Genomic DNA, 24,812 nt, shown 5'->3' on the forward strand with positions numbered 1-24,812 from the left:
GGTGCGTGTGCGTGGGACGGCACAGCCCACGGGAGGTCTGACCCCGCGGCCACGTGGGTGGACCCTGACGACGTCACCCCAAGGACATGGCCGGTCACGGGAAGACACGTGCTGCGGAATCCCACTTAACAGCCACATCGACAGAAACAGAATGTCGACAGCAGCGGCCGGGGGCCGGGGCTGCGGGGGTGACGGGCAGTGGCTTCATGGGACAGAGCCGCGGACTTGCAGGGGAACCTCTGGAGATCCGCTTCCCAGAACAGGGACGTACTTAACACTCCGGACCTGTGCGCTTAAAAGTTAAGATGGGGGGCGCCTGGGTGGTTCAGTGGGTTGAGCCGCTGCCTTCGGCTCAGGTCATGATCTCAGGGTCCTGGGATCGAGTCCCGCATCGGGCTCTCTGCTCGGCAGGGAGCCTGCTTCCCCCTCTCTCTCTGCCTGCTTCTCTGCCTACTTCTGATCTCTCTCTGTCAAATAAATAAATAAAATCTTTTAAAAAAAAAAGTAGTTAAGATGGGAACTGTACATTGTGTGGGTTTTTAACCACAACGGAACTGCTGTAAAGAGCCAGTGGGGAGGTCTGCAGGGCGGCGGGAGTGTCTCCGGTCACTGACCTGCCCGCTCAGAAGCGGTTCAGGCGCTCAGTGACGTACGCAGCGCCGCGGCGGACAAAGGAGCAGATGAGGTAACGACCCCTTTTCTGAGTCTCTCCAACCCAGCCGTCCAGCAGGGACGTCTCAGAGGGCCTGCTGACCCCAGCGGCCCTGGCGTGGCCCGCAGATGGCGGGGGTGGGGTCAGCTGTGTCCCCACAGGCCACACACACCCTGGCCTCAGGACTGTCCGCAGGGTGCTCCCACGTGCCTGCCCCGATGGCCTCATGTCCTAGAAATGCCAGCGGACATGGGGGGGGCTCTCCCCGGAGCCTCGCCTGCCCCCATGTCCTGGCGTCCTCCCCGCCCAGTGCCAGCCTCACCTGCGCCCGCCATGGGTCTGGTTCTGAGGGATTCAAGGGGCTGTGGCACAGTCGCCTAAATCAGCTGGTGTCTGATGCTCCCGGAATGTGACGGCTCTCCCTGCGCCGGGAGCTCCCCACGGTGGCCCATGACAGCCACAGGCTCTGAGGCCACATTGTATCCTTCTCCCCGCCCCGAGGGTGCGATCCCAGCACGGGTCCCACCGGGTGACAGTGGAGGTGAGGGCAGGCTGTTGCTCCCAGCTGGAGGCTCTGGGGGACCCCGGGTTTGTCACTCTGTTCCCCGCTGGAGGCGCTGCCTCTCCTCCTCTGTCTTCCAGGCCGGCCATCGCGTCCCCCTCACCGCATGCAGGAGATATTTCTCTAAGGCTTTGCGAGACCCCACGGGGTCACCGTGCGGCCCAGGACCTCCTCCTCAGCGCCCCCCGCCCACGGCTCCGGGTTCTTTGCCCATCTCCACGGTCCCCACGAGGCTGCTCCCGGCCAGGCTCCAGGAGCATGGAGCGCGGAGCGACCCGCTGTGCTGTCTCCTTTGCTGCTCCCTGGAGAAGTCGCCGGCCCTTCCGAGGGACGTTTGTCGTCTCCTTGCTGGATCATGAAAGGCCCCGAAGACAGCAGTGGGGACTTTCTGTCCCCTTTCCTGCGGGCAGTCAGCTCTCACGCCATCGTCGTGTTCTCCTGAGTGACGGCCTTCAAAGCCTCCGTCCCCGCTCCTCGGGAGCTCTGCTTGCCGTCTTCCGCCCTGTGAGCAGGACTTCCCTGCTGTCCTGGGCATGCCCCACACAGGGGCCTGGGGTGCACCCCCTCCGGGCAATGAGCCTGGGGACCCCATCCTGCTCAGGACCCTGAACAGCGCTGCCTTCCCCCAACCCTGCCTCCAGGCCGCAGCGCTGCTCCCTGCTGCTACCTTTCCCGCTCCCTTCCTGCTGTGACCTCCTGTGACCGTCCAGCCGGCCCTCTCAGCCCTCACTCCCGCCCCAAGCCTGTCCCTCCCTCCAGTGCAGCCGGACAGACGGCCGCAAGAGGAAGAGGAGGTGGCTGGTCCCTCTGCCCGCTCTTCCTCAGCCTGTTCCCTCCACCAGGGCCTCTGGGGAAAGGAAGGCCTTTGCTGCTGCCCTGTGGGCCTCTCCTGACTGTGCCTGACGGCCGCTGCCGCCATGATGGCTCCTGGGGGACACATTTGAGTTCCTTGGAGCTCCTACCCCAGGGATCACTGACTCAGCTCTCTATTCTCTCCGCTGGCCCCCGGTCACCGGGAGGCAGGGTCCTCCCGCAAAGTCCTCCCCCTTCAGGCTGCGCGTCTGTCCGTGAGGCCTGCCTGCCCCCAGCCCCATCGTCACCCTGTGGGTGTCAGCAGGGTGGGCTACAGCTGCCCTCCCAGCTCCCCCGGCCCGTGGCCCAGCCACTCCCCGGTGCCCCACCTGACCCCACACTGTGGGTTCACCTCCGTGCCCTCTCCCTGTCCCCCGCCTCAGGGCTGTGCATCTGGGCCTGTGAGGTCTGCAGCCAGTTCCCAGAGGGTGGGCTCCCCTCCAGATGCCTCCCGCACAGGGCCCAGCAGGGACGACCGCCTCCTCTCCCTGCTCCCCATGGCTCCCCACGGGGGACTCTCGGGGTGGGCGGGGAGGGGCCCTCTGTCTGGAGGCCCTCGGCCTCTGTGCAGGCGCGCAGGACGGGCGGCTGGAGAGAAGAGCTCTCCAGCTGCTTCCCGGGCACCGCGGCTGCCGTCTCGGGCTCGTCCCAATGCTCTGTCCTCTTCGGCTGTCTGTCCTTGCGGGGACATTTCCCTTCCGCCCCCCGCCCAAGTGTGTCCCGTCCACACTGGCAGCAGCCGGGGCCTGGCAGCGGCCCTCCCCTCCCAGGAGCCCGCGGCACCCAGCATGGCCGAGTCAGAGAGTGACCACAGCCACCCCGCTTGGCTCTCCCGGATCCCGGACCCCGAGAAACGGCGGGAGTTGAACAACGTTCACCATTCAAACCTCTGCGTGTGGGGCCATGTGTCACCCCACAGCAGGTAGCCAGTGCTGGCACTAACGACCAATTCGAGGGTCCCGTGTGTCCATGGGGTGGCTGCCTGCCCCGGGCCTCGGCTGGCGGCCAGTTCCGCTCACCAGGTGCGTCGCGCCAGCCTCCACGGGGTGGCGCGGGGAGCAGACCTGGCTCCACAAGGCCTCCGCCCGGCCGACGCGGCTCCCTGTGCTCCTTCCACCCACCGCAGCCCCCGCCTTGTAAGGAGCAGCCGGCGAGCGGACAACGCCCACCGCAAAGCCCCTTTTCCTTTATGCCTCTATCAGCCTCGCGCGGCACCTGATCCCGTAGAGCTCCCCTCGCCCGTTAGCCTGAGAGCATCCGCGGCCGAGCGGCTCCCGTGGACTCGGGCTCTGCATTCGGGTCACCGCTGCCCCATCCACTCCTTGCGCTCCGGGAGCTCCTGGGGGCCCCGTGCACTCTCCAGCTCCACCGCGAGATCCATCTCTCCTCCCTGTGATCCTGGTGCTGACCACCCGCTCCTGCCGTCCTCGGCCGGACTGCTAGAATATCATGTTTTCACCCCAGAAAGTCACTTTCTGCCACCCTTGGCCACCTCTGATGCTCTGTCCCTGAGAACCAGCTCTGGGGCCGTGCTCTCCTGTGCCTCTGTCTCGGGGGGCAGGGGCTGGGGGTCCCAACCCGGCCACTTGCTGGCCACAAGTGGCTGTTGCTGGCCTCCTGGCTCCCGGGCCCTGGCATCCAGAGACCTGTGGCTGTGGAGGGCACAGCAGCCTCCCCATTCCCCCCGTCCAGCACTGGAGGGCATCTAGAAGGGCACAGGGAGGCCAAGGCTGGGAGGCAAGGCCGCCGCACCTGGAGGGACATACTCCCACACTCTGCTCCTGACCCGAGCCAGTCTCCTGACCTGGTCTAGAGACCTGGCAACCACGCCAGCCCCCTTGCTGGTCTCAAGCCCCTCTGAATGGCCTCTGTGGACAGGGGAGGGGCCAGCCAGGCAGGGTCTTGGGACAGCTGGAGTCAGGCCACCACGAGGCCACCACCACCCACCTGTAGCCCGGCCCGCAGGGGTTAATGGGCCCAGCCGCCCCAGGGACACGTGCGGAACCCCAGCCCCCGCCCGACTCCCCAGGGCTGGTTTCTTTGGAGACTCGGCTGTCAGAGCTGCCTCCAGGCAGAGCCAGCTGGTGCGGTCCCCAGGGCCGAGTGCCAAGGACGCCGGCGGCGGCACCAGGGCGGCGGGCCCGGGAGGTGCTGGTTCTGGTCTGAAAGCTGCTCACCGCCCAGAGTAGGTCTCCTGCCAGGGCCCTGGGTCAGCCTGCTAGGGTGAGACATGCCCCTCGGTCCAGGCCCTGCTCCCTGCTCAGACCACGTGGGGACGGGAGGAGGAGGGAGAGGACTGTCGGGCCCCACCCCAGAGGAAGCAGCATCAGCATGGGAGGTGTGCAAAGACGCCGGCTCTGCCCACGGCATGGACCCGCATCTGTGACCGCGGAAGATAGGCCACCCTTTAGCCAGTGGGCGCAGTGGGGCTCTCTGGGTCCCCTGCTCTCCGAGAGAGAGCCTGCCACCTGGGGCCGCCCCAGCCTGCACATCTCTCCCAGCACAGCCTGGCCAGGCACCACCTGGGCCCTCGCACCGACCCCGCCCCCAGTGCACACCTGAAGCCCATTCCCCTCCAGATGCCACCTGAGTCCCATCCCCGTTTCCTCTACACTGCACAGCGTCTGGAACCTAGGTGCGAACGAGGGGATACAAGACTCTGCTGGGCCCGTGCAACCTCCCCTGCCCCTGGCTGGGACCAAGTCCAAAGGGCCTGTCCGGGTTGTCAACTCAGGGGGGGTCATGTCCCCCGTGCCCATGCCTCTGAGCCTTGTGCCCCAAAGTCCACTGTCCACCAGGTCTGGGAAGGCCCAGACCTCTCCTTAGTGAGCGGCACCCCCAGAGGCGGTGGAGGGCTTCCCCGGTCAAGCTCTCAGGCAAAGCCTCATGCGTCTCCGCCTGGCTGTCCCAGAGCCGGCAGCCATGAGGGAGAGACCAGCCGCTGGGAGGAGCAGAGCTCAACAGGCTCAAGGGAAGGCGGCGGTACAGGGGACCTGGTGGCCAGGAGGGCCCCACGGGTCCTGCACTCCACCTCCTTCCAAGCGGCTGGGCCTTCCAGCGGCAGGATGGGATGGCTGACAGGGCCCACGGCTTCTTCCTGCTCAGCCAGAGGAGTCCCAGCGTTGGGCACCCACCTCGGGCCGGGTAGCCGCGGGTGCCAGCTCCTGGGACATCCGGGAGCGTGTTTCCTCTCTGCGCACCTCCTAACACAGCGGCACCCGGCTGGGGGCTGAGCACCTGCCCAGCCTCCCCCCTCAGGAGAGCACAAGGTACTGGCCAGGGTAAGTGGGGCCCTGGGGTGTAGATGTGGCTCTGGGGTCCACAGGGCGGGTGCGGGCCACATTCCCGGCCACGTTTCCAGCCACACCAAGAACAGGCCTGGAGAGAGGTGCGGAGCCCTGCTGGGCATCAGGTCCCCTAGCCAGGCCCAGTGGGGAAGGAAGGAGAGGACCTGGGGTGGAGGGTGCTCAGGACTCCGGTAGCAGGCTCGGGAGGGCTGGTGCACGCCCGCGGGCACAGATGTGTCTGCGTGACCAGTCACTCCTGTGACAGTCACCTCCCCTGGGCCCGCAGCGTCCCGTGAGCCTCTGAGGCCCCAGGTCAAGCCCGCCCCTCAAGGTTCTGGGGGGCCTCCCGCGTCCCCATCTCCTCCAACTAGGCTCTAAGCAGGCTCAGAACAGCCCGCCCGGCCTTCTGCCTCCTGGCCCCGCGGCTGACCCTCTTCCCACCGTCAGTCTCTCCGGACCACATCCCGGGTCCTGGGCCTGTCCTCTGGTTTACGAGCTCTGTCTGCTGCAGGGCTCAGGGTGGCCGTCCGCATCTTCGTCAGGGACGGCGTCGTTTCTGGAAGTCCGCATGTTCTGTCTCAGATCTCCTCGGTGTTTTTCTTTTTTTTTAATGCTGAGAGAGTATTTGTTTCCCTGTGTTCCCAGGAGTCTGGCCCCTAAGCTCAGATACCAGCAAGGAGCCTTGGGCCTCCCGGCCGTGGCCACTAGAGCAGTGGAGCCCGGGGACCAGGGCAGGGATGCCCCGGAGCCGGCAACCACCAAGAGCAGCAAAAGGGTAGAAGAAGACAGGAAGCGGGCACGCACCCCGATCCCAGAGGCGCCACGGCTGGGGTCCCACCACCAGGCTGAAGGGTGGCCCAGCTGGCGTGCACACCGGTGGGAGACGGGGAGGTCCAGTCCGCCCCGTGCCTGCTGACCCGTCGGGGGAGGGGCCAGGCCTTGCCTGCTTGGGAGGCCAGGCGGCCCGGGGACAGCCAACACCGGCAGTCTGCGTGCTTCCTACGGGGAGGGTCTCCAGCTCCGGCACCGGTGCCTGCTTCCCTGGCCGCCGGCCCTCAGAGGCTGGTGTGGAAGGCTCTGCGCGTCGGGGCCAGGCCAGCAGCAGCCAGCTAGGAGCTGAGGCGGAGGCTAGGTCCCGGCCCAGGCTCCAGTCTTGGCACAAGGGCCCATGGTCCTGCACTGACAACGGGCAGGGACAGGTCCAGCGGCCACAGCCCAACCGTCTTCCGGCGCAGCATGGCTGGCGCCCCGTGGAGATCCTTGGCACAGTGCAGTCTGGGGGGCAGCAGCACGCTCTGCCACAGCGAAGCACGGCCCTCCGGAGACGTGGAAGGTGCCGCTCACCAGGCAGGTGGCTGGCTGCAGATGCATCCCAGCTCCCGCCAGGAGCCGTCTGAGGCCACGGGGGGTGTTGAGACCCAGCGCCTCGGTGGAGGGTGGCCCACTCATGGCCCTGCCGGCGCACACGGCGATGCTGGCTGCTTCCCTTCAACACTCCGCCCGCAGGCCCAGGCTGAGCTTTGTTCCTTTCTCGACCCTGGGAGCACGTGTGGCTCCTGCCTGGGCCGACCGTGGCTGCACCTGGCGCGCCGGGTGGGCTCCTTCCGATGACTCTGCTTGCAGTGCTGGGTTTGCTCCGAGGGGCCTGCTCCCTGACCTTGAAATGTGACTTCTGATGCACTTAGAGATCTAGAACAGAAGCCACTTGCACGGACTTCGACCAGGCACCAAGGGGCCTGCGTTCCACGTCTGCAGGGGTTGGGCCAAAACCAAGCCTTCTCAGAGGCAGACGTCCCACCGGCTCATCCCACCTGATCCGAGCCCCTGGAGGTAAGCGGGATGAGGGCTTGCCACTGCCCTGTCCCCATCCGGAGGGCAGGGTCTCCTGCAGACCTGGCCTCGCACATGGCACGGGAGCAGACGGGCCAGCTGGGTCTTCGAGAGACCGACCGCTCCTCACGTGGCCCCTGGGGAACCGGTGACCAGACGGCTGTGGGACCCGTCCCCGTGCAGCAGGAAACACGCGACCCCTCACAGCCCACTTCCGGGCCATCTGCAGTCGTGTCCTCCCGCTGCTGACCAACACCGGGTCTTGGCTCTGCCCCTTGGCTTGTGCCCACCCGCTCCCTCGAGGGAGAGCAAACAGTGCGAGCTCGCTGCACGGTGGCATCTGGGTGGGTCTCCCACGGCCCGCCGCCACGCCACCGGCCAGCCACACTGACCCAGACCGACCACAGCCACCAGCCTCGTGTTTTCATTCTCTCAAGGCTTGACTTGGGAATTTCCTAAAACTTTAAGAGCTTTTAATGGATAAGCAACTTTAAAGGGTTTTATAAAGCTTTTTTTTTGTTTTCAGCAGTTTCAGTGGGGACTGTAGAGCACCTCCTTCCCCCCCACTTCCCGGAAAGCTTCCCCCAAGCCCGTGTCAACCACACAGGACAGCGACATGTTCATGGCCTCAGGCGCCCGGGGGAACCATCTCCCTACCTGTGGCCACCATGGCCACGTGGCCCGACACGCGACCCGGCGCTCCACCCTGCCCACCTCCAGATAACAAGGAACAGCACCAAAGAGAACGAGGAAGGCCAAAACATTTAAGTTATTAAATCAAATATACAGAGTGATTCATTTAATATGTACATATTTACAAAAACGCACTTTCGCGAGGAGGGGGCTGGGGCCGGCAGGTGGGCAGCGGCCTGGAGCCCACGGACGCTGACAGTTGCGAGGGGAGGGTCTGTGTGAAGGCACTTGTCGCGAGCTTCGATTCTGCCCCCGTCCCGGGGAGAACAGAGCAGTCGGGAAGGGCACTTCCGGAAACACAGTTGAAAGATCTCTACGGCCCCAGGCGGAAGCGGGCCGGCGTCTGCCCGTGGGCCCCTGCGAGGACCTCGAGCCCCACTGACCACCACAGGTGCCACCGACAGCCGCTGGCCGTGCCACACACCACAGGTCCCACCGACAGCCTCGGGCCACACCAACGACCACGGGCCACACTGTCAACCACCGGTCCCACCAACACCACGGGCCACACCAGTAGCCCTGGGTTGTCCCACCGAACGCCACGGACCACACTGACAGCCACCGGTCCCACCGAAGCCACAGGCCACACCAACGACCACAGGCCACTCTGTCAGCCACGGGTCCTACCAACGCCACGGGCCACGCCAACAGCCAAGCGTCCCACTGGCTCTTTGGCCTGGAGCCACTGAGGACACCAAATGAGGAATAATAAGGAAGATTCTGTAAACAGTGCACCACCGCTGGTAACAGACAACCTGGTGGGGACACAGACACCCTCTGCTCTCTCCTGCCACACAGCGCGGGCGACACACAGAAACGTTACAAAAATAGCAAGTATCCGAGAATACTCCTTGTTCTCCGCCCGACAGTCATTGAATAATTTATACAAGGTTAAAGAAACGTAGAAAATAAACATTTGTTTTTGGTTTTTGGTGTTTTTTTACACAAAATAAAGAAACTATGCACACGGCCTCGGCCTCCTACGGCTGCGGTGGTCCTGGGCCCCGGCCCTGCCGCAGACCGCCCTACTCCTTGCCGGCGCGGCGCGAGTCACTGGCGGCCCTGACCGCACGGTTGTCCACTTTGGGGCCTGAGGCCCAGGAGGCCGGCCTTGCAGGAGAGCAGCTGGGGTCTTTGGTGAATTTGTGCGAGAGGAACTTCTCGGCCTCCAGGCAGTCTCCCTCGCCGCGGCCGGGCTCCTCGTCCTCCTCCCCGCCATCCCCACGGCCCGTGGGCCCCGGCAGCGCCTCACCCGCCCTGCGCGGCGGGGGCGTGACGTTCTTACACGGGTAAAGCACGTCTTTGTGGCCCCCACACAGGCCGCCACCGCCCAGCCGCTCGATGGGGTTGCGGATGGGGTTGAGGGGGGCCCACTGGTTGTTGGTGCTCTCCTCCCGTGGTAGCCGGCTCCTCTCCCGCTCTTTCCTACGTTTGCGGGTCCACCACACGCAGATGACCACGCACGCCAGACACAGCACGCTGAACACACCGCACAGCACCGGCACCAGCAGGCCTGGGGGGGCACGAGCAGGTTGGCCGGGTGCGGGGACCGGGCACACGCCCAGGCCTGGGATGCCCGTCCTTTGGCTCCTGCCTGAGGGGGAGGGACCCAGGGGAGGGGCTGGGACAGCAGGTGCAGGGGGCAGCCACTGGGAGGGGACGGGGCCCAGGAACGAGCAGCCCCCCGCCACCTGCGCTCAGCCTGGCCCCGTCCCTCTGAGCCACGTGTGCGGGAATGAGTCCCACTAGGCCCAGGCCCCCTCGCTCACCCACGGAAGAGCTGCCCACGACGACCGTCTCCACTTTGACCTCGGTGACCGCCAAGAACAGCGAGCTGTTGCCCCGCTGGGTGATGGCTGCCACGATGGCGTGCGCGGCGCTCTGGACCAGGCTGCTGTCGGGCAGGTCCCTCGCAGGGCTGAAGGACTGTGGGGGAAGACACCACAGAGAGGCCCCGCTCGCCACAGGCGCCAGCACGGCCTGCCCGCCCCGTGCCCAGACCGGGGAGCGCCAAGGCTGGCGGCCAAGAGGGTGCAGGTGGCTGGGGGCCCCGGGGCTTCTTGGGGGACACTGGCCGGACAACACGCCTGCAGCAGGCCTGGCCCGGACCACGTGGCTCCGAGGGGGCGGGTGTGGCCTTGCCCACCCTCCCTCCGGACCACCTGCATCTGGGACCAGCACAGCTGTCCTTCCCAGGCAGGCGACCAGCCCCACTGGCCGCGCCCGAGGACTCCAGGGTTCTGTGCACACATCCCTGGCCCCAGTACCCGCCCCTGCCTCCGTGGCCCAACAAGCCCACGGTGGCAAGCGGCCGGTGCCCTGAGGAACCGCCCTGCCTTTTCTCCCCTCCCTCCCCTGCCACGCCCTACTACGTCCACCCTGGACCCCGGACCCTGGTCTTCCCCCTCCGCGCTGCCACTGAGCCTCAACCACAGACCCTGGGGGCCTCCCACAGCTCCACAGACCCCTGCCCAGAGCCCTGGCCTCCACGGCCTCAGACCATGGACGGGACGGGAGCCAAGTCCCGTGTCACAGCCACCACTCTGTCGACACTGCCTGCGACATCACCGGCCTGCGAGCCGGCCCTGGGTGGCTCCTGGCACCTGTTCCTGCAGCTGGGCCTGGGCTCCGAGGACCCCGCCTCCCGGTACCTTCCCTCCACGCCCCTGACCTGCAGATCAGCTTTCCCTGCTCTCTGCCTGCTGCCCCGGACCTGTCTTTCATTATGGCAGACGGGACGGGTGACCTGACCCAGCCTGGCCCCACCAGCTCCCAGTGAGGGCACAGAGTGTCCCGGACCCCCAAGGTACAGGCACACAGGAACAAAGTCCTGGGTCCATGGGTCACCCTTTGCCTCCAACCACCTGGGGACAAGCCTGGCCTGGGCCTCTGTCCCCAGCACCTCCCAAGAAGAGAGACAGAACGGGACTCTGGAAAAGGGACGCGGGCAGAAGTGACGAGCCATTCGCCTAGTACTCACCATAGCCACCTCCACTGTGCTGGCCCCTGAGAACGGCCGATCACAGAGCAGCACGAGCAGGCGGTCCCGGGCCACTGCCCTTGTGGCTGGCAGGGCGCGGATCCCAGAGCAGATAGCGCCCACGGTGGTGCCCTGCGTGGGGACAAGCAGCACGTGAGTGGGGTCCTGGGGGCACGGACCCGAGGCGGCCCATCCTCCTGCTGGCCCCACAGGCACATGGCAGGTCACACCTTGGGCCCCATGAGGAGCAGACCAGGGATCGGGGGTCCAGGAGGGAGCTGACTTCCTAGCCCACCCAGCAAGCAGACCGCCAGCCCAAGTCAGGGTGGGTGAGGCCTGGCGGTGCCCCCACGGCCCCATCCTCCTTCCCTGCTGGAAGGGGAGCTACCTGCAGGCCCGAGGCGGGAGGGGGCCTCGCCTGGTCCTCAGCCTCCTCCCTAGACCCCAAGTGCACACGGGGCTCAACCCTCCCTCCTCTGGACCCCACAGGCCCCGACTCCCTGCGCAGCCGGTCGGTGTGCCCGCCCTCCAACCACTCACCTGCGGCACTTGGTCGCGGTTGAAGTGCAGCGTGAGGCGGGCACAGTTGTTGTCTAGGTGGCTGGAGTGCGGCAGGCACAGGGTGCTGGGCAGCAGGGGCTCCTCGGGGCCACACTCCCCCCAGGCTGCACATGGCGGCTGCAGGCACTGGCCTGGGGCCTTCTCTCGGCACCGCTGCCCCGGCGGGCACTGGGCGCTCAAGGTGTCAGGGCGGCCAGCCAGCAGGCAAGGCCTGCGCCCACACCACACCTGGGTCAGGCACACACACAGCACAGACGCAGGCGCACAGACAACACGGGCACCGTGCAGGAGAGATAGACACGGCTGCGGTCGGCGAGGCCCAGGGTGCCCTGCCCCACCACAGCCTCCCAGGACGGACTCAGAATAAGGACGGGCCTGCCCTGGAGCGGGGTGTGCCCCAGGAAGGAAGAGGCCAGGCAGAGCCGCCAGCTCTGTCTCCCCGTCTACCCAGCTACATGAGAGGAAGGGCCTGCCCCGGAGCATCCCTCCCAGCAGGCCCAGCGGAGGGGGTGGACGCGGCCCCCCACAGCCTCCCAGCGGTAGCCCCCGGGGCCCCCAGGCCAGGGGGAGGCTCACGGGCGACCCCCATACCTTGCTGCAGTCCCGGCGGCCGTCCACACAGCGGCAGCCGTTACAGTCCTCCACCCAGGAGCTCCCGTGCGCGAAGGGCACCCCCTGCGACCAGCAGGGCCTCCCAAATCCAATCACTGCGGGAAGAGGAGTTGGGGGCGTCTGCAGGCCGGGCCCAGAGGCCAGGTCCTCCCCATGCCCCTGGTGGCATGGTCCCCCGGGGCCGGTGCCCTCTACCTACCATCCTGGCACCGTGGGCCGGCCCTGCCCGGCGGGCAGCTGCAGTGATAGCCGTCGATCTCGTCCACGCACGTGGCCCCGTAGGCACAAGGCGAGGACTGGCACTCGTCGATGTCTGCGGAGAAAGTGGCGGCTCAGTGAGGGGGGCCAGTGCCCTCATACGGGGCCCAGGAGGACGCTCAGGCCAGCATCGGAGACCGTGCAAGTGGTGGGGACCCCGCCAGCCCCGGTCTTGACCAGTGTGCCCCTCAGGGGCTCTGCCAGTGGTCAAGGGCATTGACAAGCGCCTGCCCCGTCCTCCTGTGCACGCCTCTGGCACAGGGCGTGCCGGGAGACCCCGGGGACCGCCGCTGTCACAGGGCCGCCCCAGCTGCACAGAGGGACCGGGTGGGCTGGGCCTGGCCCCTCCCACCCCAGGACCCCCCGGGGCCCCTCACTGATGCGGCAGTCGGGACCCGCGAAGCCAGGCGCACACTCGCAGCGAAACCAGTTGATGCCGTCCACGCAGACGCCGCCGTTGTAGCTGCGGGGCAGAGAGCAGGTCTCAGGGAGGCCCCCCCGCAGGCCGAGCTCCCCGGGGTCAGCCGGCCTCCGGGCGGCCACTCACCAAGGCAGGGGGCTGCAGTCGTTCGTGTCTGCGCGAGAAGAGAGAGGAAGGTCGGCAACACCTCCGCCGCCCCGCACCCCAGCCAGGCCTGCGCACACCGTCCGTGCCGGCCCGCTGACGCGGGGCGGGGAGGCCGAGGGCGGTGGGGCCCGGGGCAGCTAGCTCCAGGAGGACGTGTCCCGTTGGCAGACAGCTGCGAGCAGCGGTCTAGGGGGCCGGGTCATGAGGCCCGGGCTCCCACCCCCAGGCTGTCGCCCACCCCCCAGGGCCTCCCTCCGCAGCCCCCGCCCACAAGCTCACTGTGCGTGCAGGTGCGGCCCTCCCAGCCGTCCCGGCAGATGCAGGAGAACGAGTCCCCGCTGCCCACGCACGTGCCCCCGTTCACGCAGGGGTTGGGCAGGCAGCTGCTATTCTGGGCTGTGAAGGGGAGAGGGGAGAAGGGGGCCTTGTGGTCTGCCCGTGGGCCTGCGTGGAGCCTCTGTTGCAGATCCTGAGGTGCCAGGGCAGACGGGACCAGGGGCAGGAGGCCAGGCGGGTGGTCGTGGGGCGCGCGGTTGGGGGACTGTGGTGCCTGACCCGCCTCCCCCGCCCGTTCACCCACCGATGTTGCAAGTGCTGCCCTTCCAGCCCGGGGGGCAGGCACAGCGGAAGGTGTCCCCGCTGTCATAGCACGTGCCGCCGTTGCTGCAGGTGTAGGCATCGCACTGGAACTCGCCTGTGGGCACACGGCTGCTCAGTGCGCATGCCCGCGGCAGCGGCGCCCCTGTGCGCCAGGGGCCCAGGGGCACTCACGCGAGTGGCAGGTCTTGCCCTTCCAGCCGTCGTCGCACGCGCAGTAGAAGTCGTTGACCAGGTCGTAGCAGCGGCCGCGGCTGTGGCAGGGATCGGGAAGGCAGTCGTTGGGATCTGGGGGCGAGGACGCCGGTCAGCGGGGGTCGCCGGCGCTGGGTGGGGGTTGGGGGCAGGGGAGAGCAAGAGAGGCGGGGCCAGAGACACCTGCAGGGCACGCCCCCCACCCCGTCCAGGTCCCTTTCGGGCGCCAACTACCCAGAGCCGGGACCCACTGGGCACGGGACCCACCGGGCGGCGCGGGCCCACTCACTGGTGTCGCAGAGCTCGCCCTCCCAGCCGCTGGGGCAGAAGCAGCGGAAGGCGTCCACCTCGTCGATGCACGTGCCCCCGTTGCGGCACGGCTGCCCCAGGCAGTCGTCGATGTCTGCGGGGTGGGGGGGTTGGGGGGGTGGGGGGTGGTGAGCAGGGGGTCCCGGGGCCCGCCCCGCCCGCCCGCCCCGGCCCGCGGCCACTCACTCTCATGGCAGTAGGCACCCGTGAAGCCGCTGTCGCACGCGCAGGAGAAGTTCCCCCCGGGCAGGCTCACGCAGCGCCCGTGCGGGCCGCACACGCCGGGCGCCAGGCCGGCCGCCCCGGGCCCCGCCTCCAGCCCGCAGCCGTCAATCACTGCGCACACGGGGCGCGGTCAGGGCGCCCAGGTCGCCCCGCACCCGCCCCGACCCCACCCCAAAGTCAGGGGTCTGGCCTCGGGCGCGACCCCGCCCCCGGACGCCAGCCCCCGGCTGCGGGCCCCGCCCACCTCTGCAGGCCCCGCCCACCTCTGCAGGCCCCGCCCACCTCTGCAGGCCCCGCCCGGGCACGGCTCCCTGGGCACCGAGCAGTTCTTGCCGCCCATGTCGTCGGGGCACGCGCAGTAATAGTCGCCCTCCAGGCTGTAGCAGCGGGCCCCGTTCTGGCAGGGGCTGGGCTCGCACAAGTCCGTGTCTACCTGTGGGGCGGGAGCATCCGTGAGGGCCCAGTCCCCCGCCTCCCCTGTGGTCCCTACGAGGACTCCTGGAGGCCCGGGGCCCCCGCTCCGCCGGCACACCCAGGCCTCTGCCGCCAGAGCCTGCAGGACCGCCCATCCGAGACTGTCCAGGCCCGTCAGCTGGACGGAAACACCTGCAGGTCACCAGGCCCCTCCCACCACCCTCTGCTCCGAGGCGGCCCCGCTTCCTCTGGCTCACCAGGCAGCATCCGGCCTTCGCCCCTCCTGCTGGCAGGAAAGCCGGCTCCTTACCCCCTCCCCAACCAGCACAGCCGCCCTGGGTCCAGCATGCGGGGCTTTCCCAAAAGTGTCACCACCGGCTCCACAGCTGGGGGAGGAACTTCTACCAAGGGCCCCAGGAAGCCTGTTGGTCAGGAGCCCTGACCCTGGTGTCCTGTACCCCCAAAGGCCAGGGCAGGTCAGAGAAAGGTGGGGCTGTGAGGCGCCAAGGAGGAGGGACACACCCACCCTCAGGCACCCCGTCCCACCCCAGGGCCCCTCTTTGACGCTGCTCCCGTGCTCTACTGCATCAAGACCCTTCCGGCCACCTGGGCAGCCAGCCCACCCCAGCAGGAGGCACTTGTCATGATGAGAGTGACCTTGTGACCCTTCCCCTGCCCCCGCTCACCCATGGCTCTGGGGCCGGGTCTCCATCCAGAACGGAGCCCAGGATCTCTGTATGGCCGACCCCACCTGCAGGTTGTCCCGCTCACTGGGGTGGCCTGGGGATGACGCTGTGCCCTGTGGCTCCTGGGGCCGCAGCCTGGGCCTCACCTCGCACAGTGGCCCGGAGGTGCCCTTGGGGCAGTGGCAGCGGAAGCCATCCACCAGGTCCTCGCAGAGGCCTCCACGACAGGGGTCGCTGGCACACGCGTTCAGCCGCACCTCGCAGTGCCGGCCAGCAAAGCCCCGTGGGCACACACACTGGTAGCCGGTGGTCAGGTCCTGGCGCAGGGGGAGGAAAGGCGGGGGACGGGGAAGGGGGTGGGGAGAAGGGGGGTGAGCTTCCAGAGGCCACCCCTCCCACCCCAGGGGCAGCACCCACCCCGTGGCCCTCCCCAACGCGGGCAGGGCAGGGGCCGCGTCTCACCTTGCAGGTGCCGCCGTGCTGACACAGCCCACGGCAGTCGTTGATGTCTGGGGACAAGGGGCGGGGTCACAAAGGGGTCCTTGAGCCGCCCAGCCCCACCCCCGCCACCGCCCCCCATACTGACGGATATGGCAGTTGACGCCCTTCCAGCCCGGAATGCAATCACAGTAATAGCCACCAATCAGGTTTTTGCAAGAAAAAGCATTAAGGCACGGCTTCCCGTCACATTCATTGGCGTCTGCGGAGGAGAAGGGGGGCGATGGGGCTCAGCGCCCCCTGCTCGCACACCTGCGCCCGCAGCCCCAGCAGCCCCAGCAGCCCCAGCAGCCGCAGCAGCAGCATGCCCGCAGCACACAGGCCATGCATGCGCCAGCCCCGCGGGACCCTTACCCAGCTGGCAGGTGGCCCCCACCCACTGCTCGGGGCAGACGCACTCGAAGCCGTCCACCTGGTCCACGCAGGTGCCTCCCGCCGCGCAGGGGTTGGAGGCGCACTCGTCGATGTCTGTGCAGGGACAGAGGGAGAGGCGTGGGGGCTGGGCTGCGGGGAAGGCGGCCGTGGGCCTGTCCCTCCTCCCCGGGCTATCAGGCGTCAACCACCCTGCCCCATCCTGGCTCCCAGAGGCCAGTCCGGAGCCCCCCATCTCGTGCGAGTGGGCACTCACCAAGCGCACAGGTGGGCCCGCTCCAGCCTGACGGGCAGCGGCACTCGAACCCAGAGGGTGCCTCGTGACAAGAGCCCCCATTAGCACATGGGTTGGAGACGCAGGCGTGCTCAGCTGCATGGGAACCAGAGGCGGGCGTGGGGGTTGGGCGTGTGGAGCCCCGGCTCCCCACCTTCCCCGAGGCCCCAGGGTGGGGGTTAGGGAGGGCCTCCCACACCAAGAGGCCAGAGGCATGGGGCTCCCCGCCAGGCCGGCCAGCCGCCAGCCCAAAGCCAGCAGCCGGTGGCCGACGTACCCCGCTCACAGTTCTTGCCCGAGTAGCCGTCCGGGCAGGCGCAGTGGTACTGGTCGGGTTCGGCGTTGATGCACGTGCCCCCGTTGACGCAAGGGTGGTGGCTGCCACAGTAGTTGAGGTCTGGGGGCGAGGCAGGGTCCTCAGAGGCCCGCCCGCCCCCCGCCGCCCGCCTTCCCCACGGGGCGTCGCGCTCGGGCCGGCCGGCCGTCGCTACCTTTGTTACAGAGCAGGCCGCCCCAGTTGGTCTCGCAGTTGCACTGCCAGGGGTCCACGCAGCTGCCGTGCACACAGCCGGGGTACGGGACACACTCATCACAGAACCGCCCCTGCCAGCCGTAGCTGCATCTGCGGGAGGCCGGGAGTGTGAGGCCCGCAGCGGTGGGGGAGGCTCCAGGCTGGCTCTGGACGCAGGCGCAGAGTTTCACGGGCCACCCCCAGGGCTGGCGGCCCCAGCCTTTGAAGCGGAGCCGGCCCCGGGCCAGGTGGGGATGACGGCACCCTCATGGGCACTTCCCGGCCGCTGGCCTCAGATGGCCGGCCGCAGCTGCCCAGCCACTCCTCCCTGAGCTATTTCAGGCCTCACCCTGGAGCAGGGCCCCAAGAGCAAGCGCCAAGAAAGGCAGGTCCCGCCGGGACCCCAGGAACGGGCATGCCAGCTCCAGCTCGCCAGGTGCCACCGGCTGGGTCGTACCCGGAGCCAGGCAGGCCGGTGGGACGTCAGGAGAGGGCTCCGGGCTCGGCCCTGGCTCTGAGACCTCGGGCACCGTGTGCGACCTCACCTGGAACTCAAGGACAGGAACTCTCTCCCCATGGATCCCCATCAGGGCCCCACCTCACAGATGGGGACACGGAGGCCCATAGCAAGTGCCCCACATGGGGCTGCTCCTGACCCAGGAAGAGTCACCCGTCCCTGGCAAATGGCCTAGAGAGGCTGCTTGGCTCCAAAGCCACGACCCCAAGGCCTGGCCCTGCCTCCAGCGATGGGCCAAGACTCTCTCTGGGAAGCCCTTCAAGAGGAGAGACAGTCGGCTGGGGCACAAAGGGCACCCAGGCTTCTCATGCAGGTCCCACTCCCAGTGGGGCAGGCCTTCCAAGGGCCTGGAGCTCAGCCTGACTCGGGGGCACTGCTGTCCATCGTCCTGCAGCAGACTCCCTGGGGACCAGAAGGCTGCCCTCCAGGCCCTGGACAGGACCCCCCGGGGACCCCTTCCTAGAACCAGAAGGCGCTGAGGAAAGGAAGTCTCCTGTCGCAAAGTCCCTTCCACGCCGCCACCTGCGAGAGCTTCCTTCTGTGAGGAGGAGCCAACAGCCCCTGCCTGGGCTGCCCCGAGCCCCGCGGCCAAGGGCCGCGGCCAGGCTCAGCCGCAGGCCACAGGGAAGCCCCGACTGGAACACCGGGCTCCAGTATCCCGCCCAGACGTGCCCGGAGGCACAAGAGCTGCACGTCCCCCAGGGAACCCGCCCTCTAGGTGCTGTGAGGAACCCACTGCTGGGTCACCCACCAGGATGCCATGAGGCCAAGCACAGCAGCCAGACCCCCGTGGGCCCTGAGGATGTGCTCTCAGCCCTGGGTGGGGCAGCCCTCACCAGCCGCCGCCCCCCCCCCCCCAGCTTCCCTGGCCTGCGGCTCCAGAAGCCCAGGGAGGAGGCGGCAGGAAGGCAGGCCCATCTCCGCAGCAGCATCCGGTGGGGGGTGTCCGGTCCTGAAACCTGAGCCCTGAGCCACCCGCGGCAGCTGGGCCTCCCCCACCGAGTGGGCGGGACACACCTATGGCTCCTGGGGCCCTGAGCAGCAGGGGGAAGGGGAGCCAGGAGAGCCACCTCCCTCCCACCTCCCTCCCTCCCGCCCTGGCTCCTTAGGCCCAGCATGAGGGAGGGGCAGGCACTCGGGCAGCAGGCCACAGTGTGCTGCCTGGGACCCAGCCCCGCAGTGCTCACCTCCCGGGGACCTGACCCCCTGGCCCCAGCTGCCCAGAGTCCCCAGGCTCACGCCCGTGACACAAATCAGAGAGCGAGGCTGCAAGGTATGGCTCTGTTCCAGGCAGCCAGCCAGTCTGGTACCCTCCTATGCCACCCAGGGTTGACGCCTGGGTGTGCGTACCCCCAAGACATGAAGCAGCCCTGGGCCAGGCTCCTGCCCACCAGGGGCCCCCTTCCCCCAGCCGTGCTCCCTGCACCACCCAGAGGCCCACTCACTGTATGAGATACGTACGGGGGCCGAGTCAGGGACCCCCTCCCCATTTCCAACCTCTGCCCTCGCAGGGGAAGCCTGCCTCTGCCTCCCTGCCCTGGGGCAGGCCGGGCGGCTCCTCGTGCCACCTCCCGGGCCAGAGCCACCACAGGACACGCAGAGGGGTCCCCACCCCTCCTTCCTGTCTCCTGAGCTGGCCAGCTCCCAAACCAGCACGAGCTGCCCCCAGACAAGTTACTTGGGCTCACTGTCCTCGCCAGGAGACACTCAGGACAGCAACCCGCCCCCCAGGGTGAGGTTCTGGGGCCCACGAGCCCCTGCTGGGGCAGCGCTTCCCTCACTCCTTCCACTCTGAAGGACTCGCCGAGAGCCTCCACCGGGTCCCCCGGCCCCCAGGCCGTCCTTGTGCATCCCTGGAGCCCACCCTGGCTTTCACACCGCCCGGCACCTCCAGCGGCTCTGCTCCCCTGTCCCCAACAGGGGCAACAAGCTTCCCCGCAGCCCCCTCCCCCCACTGCCCCCCACCCAGGCCCTGCTCAAGGTCTGCAGCGGTTCCCTGCCTATAGGAGACACCCAGACCTCTCCCTCCCCGGGTGCCCTGACCAGCACCCCGTCCATCTTATCTCCTGGATCCCCATGACCCCTGCCCGTCCCGTGTCCTCTCCCGGTGACGCCAGGACTCCCAGCTCATCCTGTGTCCTCTCCCAGTATCCCTACGACCCCCAGCCAGTCCCTGTCCTCTCCCCATGACCCCATGACACCCGGCCCATCCTCTGTCATCTCCCCGTGACCCTACGACCCCCAACCTATCCTGTGTCCTCTCCTGGTGTCCTTATGACCCCCAGCTGGTCCCTATCCTGTCCCCATGACCCCACGACCCCTGGCCCATCCTGTGTCCTCTCCCAGTGTCCCTACGACCCCCAACCCATCCCTGTCCTCTCCCCATGACCCCACAACCCCCGGCCCATCCTCTGTCATCTCCCGTGACCCCACAACCCCCAGCCTGTCCCATGTCCTCTCCCCGTGACCCCACGACCCCCAGCCTGTCCCATGTCCTCTCCCAGTGACCGTACGACCCCCGGCCCAGCCCATGTGTTTTGGGTCACACCACTCCTCTTTTCTGGTGGTGTCTCCCAGGATCAGAGAGACGTCGGTGACCCCCTCCCCCACACCACCTCTCTTCCTCTGCCCAAGGCAGTCTGGCCTCAGTCATGGCAGCTCTGCCGTTCAGCAGTTCCGCAGCAGACTTGGGGTCCTTCCTGCCCCCAGCTCTCCTTCCCAGCCCTTCTTCAAGCCCACTCCAGGGAGCACCTGGGGGGCTCAGTGGGTTAAGCCTCTGCCTTCGGCTCAGGTCATGGTCTCAGGGTCCTGGGATCGAGCCCCGAATGGGGCTCTCTGCTTGGCGGGGGGCCTGCTTCCTCCTCTCTCTCTGCCTACTTGTGAACTCTCTCTCTGTGTCAAATGAATAAATAAAATCTTTAAAACAATCCACTCCAGGATGCCTGTGGGGCCCACCCACCTCCCCGTCTCCTGCTGGTCCTCGCCCACCACCTCCCAGCCCTGCAGCAGCCTCCCCACTTGGCTCTTCCCACACAGCAGCTGCCCTGGTCCTTCTCACCCCACCCCAGCCCCTCCAGCACCCCTCTTCTTGCTCATGTCCCACTCCCACATTCAGCCTCTCTCCATGCCCACCCATGCCCTCGGTGACTCCTGTGCTCTGGGCACCGGTCATTGGCCAGCTCCTGGCCCCAGAGTTAGGTGGGATCGCCCTGGCCACCTCCCCGGCCTGTTGTCCCGCCATCCCACAGAAGCGCCCTGCATAGCCACCGCCCAGGCACGACGACGGTTGTCGGCCCTGTGCTGACCACAAGTGACACGAGAGCAAGGCCCGGGTCCCCGCTGTCCCGCTCAGCCATGGGGCCCAGGGTGCGTGGGGGGCGTGCAGGGGAGCCAGCTGGGGGCCCCCGAGGCAGGAGGACCCAGGAGCCGGCAGGGTCCAGCCGAGCCCCCGGCGGGGGCCCCGAGGGCAGGACGGCCACTCACCTGCACTCGCCGGGCACGGCACAGCCCCCGTGGAGCAGGCTGCATCCTTGCTTACACACAGCTGGAACAGGGAGGGCGCGTGAGCCGCGGAGCCCCGGGGGAGGTGTGCGGCCCTCGCGCCCCCCACCGGCCCTCGCGCCCCCCACCTCCCCTCGTGCCCCCCACCTCCCCTCGCGCCCCCCACCTCCCCTCGCGCCCCGGCCCGGCCGCTCACCCTCTCTGCACTCCTTGCCCATCCAGCCGTCCATGCAGGCCTTATTGCCGTACTGGTCGCAGGTGTAGTGGCCGAAGAAGTCGCTGCGCGGCCGGCAGAACTTGTTGCACGTGGTGCTGTAGTAGTTCTCGTCGCAGCGCACGCGGATGCGCAGCTCCAGGTGGGCCACGTGGCCGCGGAAGTGCAGGCTCTTCCAGCGGTCCTCGGGGTTGATCATGCCCGCGTGCGACACCCGCTCGATCAGCAGCTCCTCTTGGGGGGGCGGCAGAGTCAGCCGGGCCGAGGCTGCCTGCCCGGGGAGCTGGGGGGCAGCAGGGACACGGGCCGGGCCGCCGGGGGGAGGGGGGCCGGGGCCGCAGCTCTGCAAGGCTGCCCTCCCTCTCCCTCTGTCCGCAGGGCCGCCCCCAGCAGCGAGCACGGCCCCCGTCCCGGGAAGAGCCTTCTCTCGCCCTGAGACGCGCCTGGGCCCGGAGCTCGAGCAGCCCGGCCTCGCGGCAGAAGCACCCACTGGGCCCGAGGGGCCGAGCGGGCAGGTTGACCACCCTGGGCACAGCGGCTCGTGAAACCCTGCCCCACAGCCCCGTACCCATCTGCGCTGCTCCCGGCTCCACGGCCCAGGGGTGCCGGGCACCTGGGCCTCCGCAGCTCTAAGCTGGCGACATCGCCCACTCCAGCCTCTCCAGACACGGCCTCACACCCTCACCCTCCCCCAGAGCCCGTCTGGCCAAAGTGCCTGCCAGCCTGTCCCTGTACCTGCCTGGTGTCCTCTGAGCACTGCCCCCAGCTTGGCCCCTCCAGGCCCCAGCATCCTCATCGGCGGGGCCTGGGGCTCAGCCTGCCTCGGCACCCTGGTGACACTGCCCTCGACCACAGAGCAGCCATCCCCCCGGGGGCCCCTCTGTGCTGCCAGCCCCCGACCCAACAAAGGTCTAGCCCAGCAGCAAACCCTGTGCCTCCACGTGGACTCTGCCGTGGCCAGAGACCCATTCCCCCCCGAGGCTGCCCCTGGGCCCAGCACCCCGCCACCTGTGGGATTCACAGCCGTGTCCACACCAGCCTCCATCCCAGGCCTCCAGTGCATCCTGCGTGCAGCAGCCCGAGCCCTCCAGCGTCCAGGGAAGAGCCAGCGTCCTCGCGGTGGCCCATACAGCCTCCACCACCGGACCTGGCCTCACTAACCTCACCACTCCTGCACCACACGAGCCCATGCTGCTCGCACACACGGCTCGCTGCCCTGCCCTCCTGCTTTGTCCACGGACACAGCCCCTGCCCTGTCACCACGGGGCCCAAAGACTCCGTGTGCAGGCTGGCCAGCTAGCACGTGAGCCTCAGGGAGGGGCCCTCAAGCCCCATCCAGGACAGGCAGGCAGAGAAGGGGCCACGGAGGCAGAGCGAGCCTCTCGGGGCACTCAGGCCACCAGGTGCCTGACACGGCCTCAGGAGAGCGTGCTCATCAGGAGAACAGCAAGAATGAAACCAAGACGGGGGGGACACGGGCACAGCTCTGCAGGGCACACACGGCAGAGCTCCCTAGCAGCCAGGGCAAAGAGGGACACAGCGCACTAGATCCTTGAGGGTGGGGCAGCCTTCCTGGGACCGGGGCCCTTGTCCCCAGCAGGCAAAGGGCAAGGAATCTGGCCACAGGCATCTCTCTGGCTAATGGGGGTCAGCCTCCCTGTGCCCTGAGGGGGCCCCACAGGCAGCAGCCTACCCAGCCACCCAGCTCCCAGCGAACTCACCATCTGGGGTGGTGTCGTTGTCCCAGTCCCAGGCCTCCACAATGAGGGTAAAGGAGCGCTGCACACACAGAACGGCAGTGAGGAGCCAGCCGCACCCCTGCCTCCACCCTACCGCATCCCAGCCTTGGCCACTGCACCCGCCTCCCCGTGCCCCCAAGCCTGCCCCTGGCTCAGTGAGGGTCTGTCCTCTGCACCCACCGCCACCTCACCCCTCTGCCTGGAGCAGCAGCCTCATGCCATATCCCAAGAGACCCCAAAATGACCCAGAGGAGGGAGGCTGTGCCTCCAGGTCACGAAGGCTCTGGGGACTGGAGCTCCTGCCATCCCAGCAGCCCACACCCAGCCGGCTGGACCGGCTTGATTGGCACGGAGAAAAGGGAGAGGGACCCGGGCAGAGCGGTAGGCTGAGGCCTGGCACAGCCCAAGTGAGCGGCCCCAGACCAGGGTCCCCTGGGTACCCCCCCCCCAGGGTCTGGGGGGAGCGCCCCCAGGCCACTCGCTGGGGCCTGTCACACGAGGTCCTGCTGCTAGCAGAGGCCCAAGAGGAACAACGGCCTGTCACCACCCCAGCTTCCCCCCACCAGGCCCTGGGGATGGAGGACGGAGGGCACAGTCCCCGCAGAGCCCCCAGACTAGAGCAGGTGCCCAGTGCAACACACACAGGCCACAGGCCCGCCTCCTCCTAAGGACAGAAGGAGCAGGGAGGGGCCCTGGCTGCACAGATGGGGAAACCGAGGTCCAGGGACTGCCCATGGCTGTTCCCCACACTCCCTCCTCCCAGGATGATGGGGCGGGCTCATGTCACCCAGCAACCTCAGAACCCACCCTCCCCACAGAGTAACCAGAGACAGCAAGCGGCCCCACCCGTGTCAGCCCGGGCCACAAGCTCCAGCAGGAGGCGAGGCCCAGCTCGCCTGGCCAGGACCTTCCGGGGCTCCCTGACACGAGCTGCTCCGCACTTCCAGCCCAGCCGTGAACATGCTGGCCACCCCTCCCTCTGGCCCTGATGCCCCGGTTTGGGGGCCCACAGCACAGGGCCACCTCTGTGGTCCCAGGCTGGCTGGCCTCCCCCCAAAAAGGGGGACCGCACTGGCGAGGCCAGCCTCATCCCCGCCCTCAGCGCCCCCGTCTCCTGGGCCTGCAGTATGGCCATGCCAGGGAGAACATGCTTCACAGCCAAGCACCGAGGGCCACTCCCCTGACACGCGGACCCCAGCCTTTGGGTCCCGCCCTTGGTACACAGTTGCGGCAGACAGGCCGCGGCTTCCCTGGACCCCGGCCCCGCTCCCACGGCCTCCCTGGACCCCGGCCCCGCTCCCACGGCCTCCCTGGACCCCGGCCCCGCTCTCACGGCCTCCCTGGACCCTGGCCATACTCCCACGGCCGGCCGCGGCCTCCCTGGGCCCCAGCCCCACTCCTACGGTCGGCCACACCAACCACTCCCACCACCTCCAGGTGCCCAAGCACGGCCCTACTTTAGGGACCCTCTCCTTGACCCCTCTGCAGGCCTGTGACTGTCGCTGCAGCGAGACAGCACCAGGACACACTGGCCCACCCACAGGGCTGTATGCCTTATGCACCCTCCTGACCCTGCCCTGAGCACAGCCCCCCAGATGCCCCAGGAAGATTCACAGCACCTCATGCCCACCCCGGAGCACAGACAGGAACCCTTCTAGAACACTCCCTGCCATGTCGGGCTATCTCCAGGCTCAGTCCCACTTCTCGAGTCTCCCATAAATGCACTCCCCATGGCCACTGCCTGGCCAGCTCCCTACAGCCAGTGGGGCCTCCACACCCCTGCCCACGGGAGCCCCAACAACCCCCAGGGCTCTGTGTTTTCCCCAAGGTTCAGAACCCCCTCGGAGCTCCCCGTGGCTCTCACCCTCCTTGCAGTCCCCCAGCCCCTGCTGTGCCCGCATCTCA

At 68.0% G+C, this 24,812-nt stretch overlaps 1 protein-coding gene across 1 annotated transcript in view; it reads right to left on the reverse strand.

The window, feature by feature from the left end:
- Positions 1-8,021: 8,021 nt before the first annotated feature.
- LOC111148619 (jagged 2) overlaps positions 8,022-24,812 on the reverse strand; it is a 31,164-nt gene continuing 14,373 nt past the window's right edge. Inside the window, exons 3-26 of the mRNA XM_022505343.1 lie at positions 22,890-22,947; positions 21,151-21,402; positions 20,937-20,997; positions 16,917-17,047; positions 16,703-16,822; positions 16,408-16,521; positions 16,134-16,247; positions 15,868-15,981; positions 15,744-15,790; positions 15,428-15,598; positions 14,464-14,614; positions 14,143-14,292; positions 13,937-14,050; positions 13,627-13,740; positions 13,436-13,549; positions 13,135-13,251; positions 12,835-12,862; positions 12,665-12,750; positions 12,229-12,342; positions 12,009-12,124; positions 11,397-11,645; positions 10,857-10,988; positions 9,646-9,802; positions 8,022-9,389 (exon numbers count right to left, since the gene is read on the reverse strand). Coding sequence (XP_022361051.1) covers positions 8,902-9,389; positions 9,646-9,802; positions 10,857-10,988; positions 11,397-11,645; positions 12,009-12,124; positions 12,229-12,342; positions 12,665-12,750; positions 12,835-12,862; positions 13,135-13,251; positions 13,436-13,549; positions 13,627-13,740; positions 13,937-14,050; positions 14,143-14,292; positions 14,464-14,614; positions 15,428-15,598; positions 15,744-15,790; positions 15,868-15,981; positions 16,134-16,247; positions 16,408-16,521; positions 16,703-16,822; positions 16,917-17,047; positions 20,937-20,997; positions 21,151-21,402; positions 22,890-22,947 — 3,312 coding nt within the window. The 3' untranslated portion in view covers positions 8,022-8,901. The remainder of the gene's footprint in view (positions 9,390-9,645; positions 9,803-10,856; positions 10,989-11,396; positions 11,646-12,008; positions 12,125-12,228; positions 12,343-12,664; positions 12,751-12,834; positions 12,863-13,134; positions 13,252-13,435; positions 13,550-13,626; positions 13,741-13,936; positions 14,051-14,142; positions 14,293-14,463; positions 14,615-15,427; positions 15,599-15,743; positions 15,791-15,867; positions 15,982-16,133; positions 16,248-16,407; positions 16,522-16,702; positions 16,823-16,916; positions 17,048-20,936; positions 20,998-21,150; positions 21,403-22,889; positions 22,948-24,812) is intronic.

This window comes from Enhydra lutris, unplaced genomic scaffold, assembly GCF_002288905.1.
Source record: "Enhydra lutris kenyoni isolate GAN:26980312 unplaced genomic scaffold, ASM228890v2 scaffoldscaffold20, whole genome shotgun sequence".
In the NCBI taxonomy this organism is placed as follows: domain Eukaryota; kingdom Metazoa; phylum Chordata; class Mammalia; order Carnivora; family Mustelidae; genus Enhydra; species Enhydra lutris.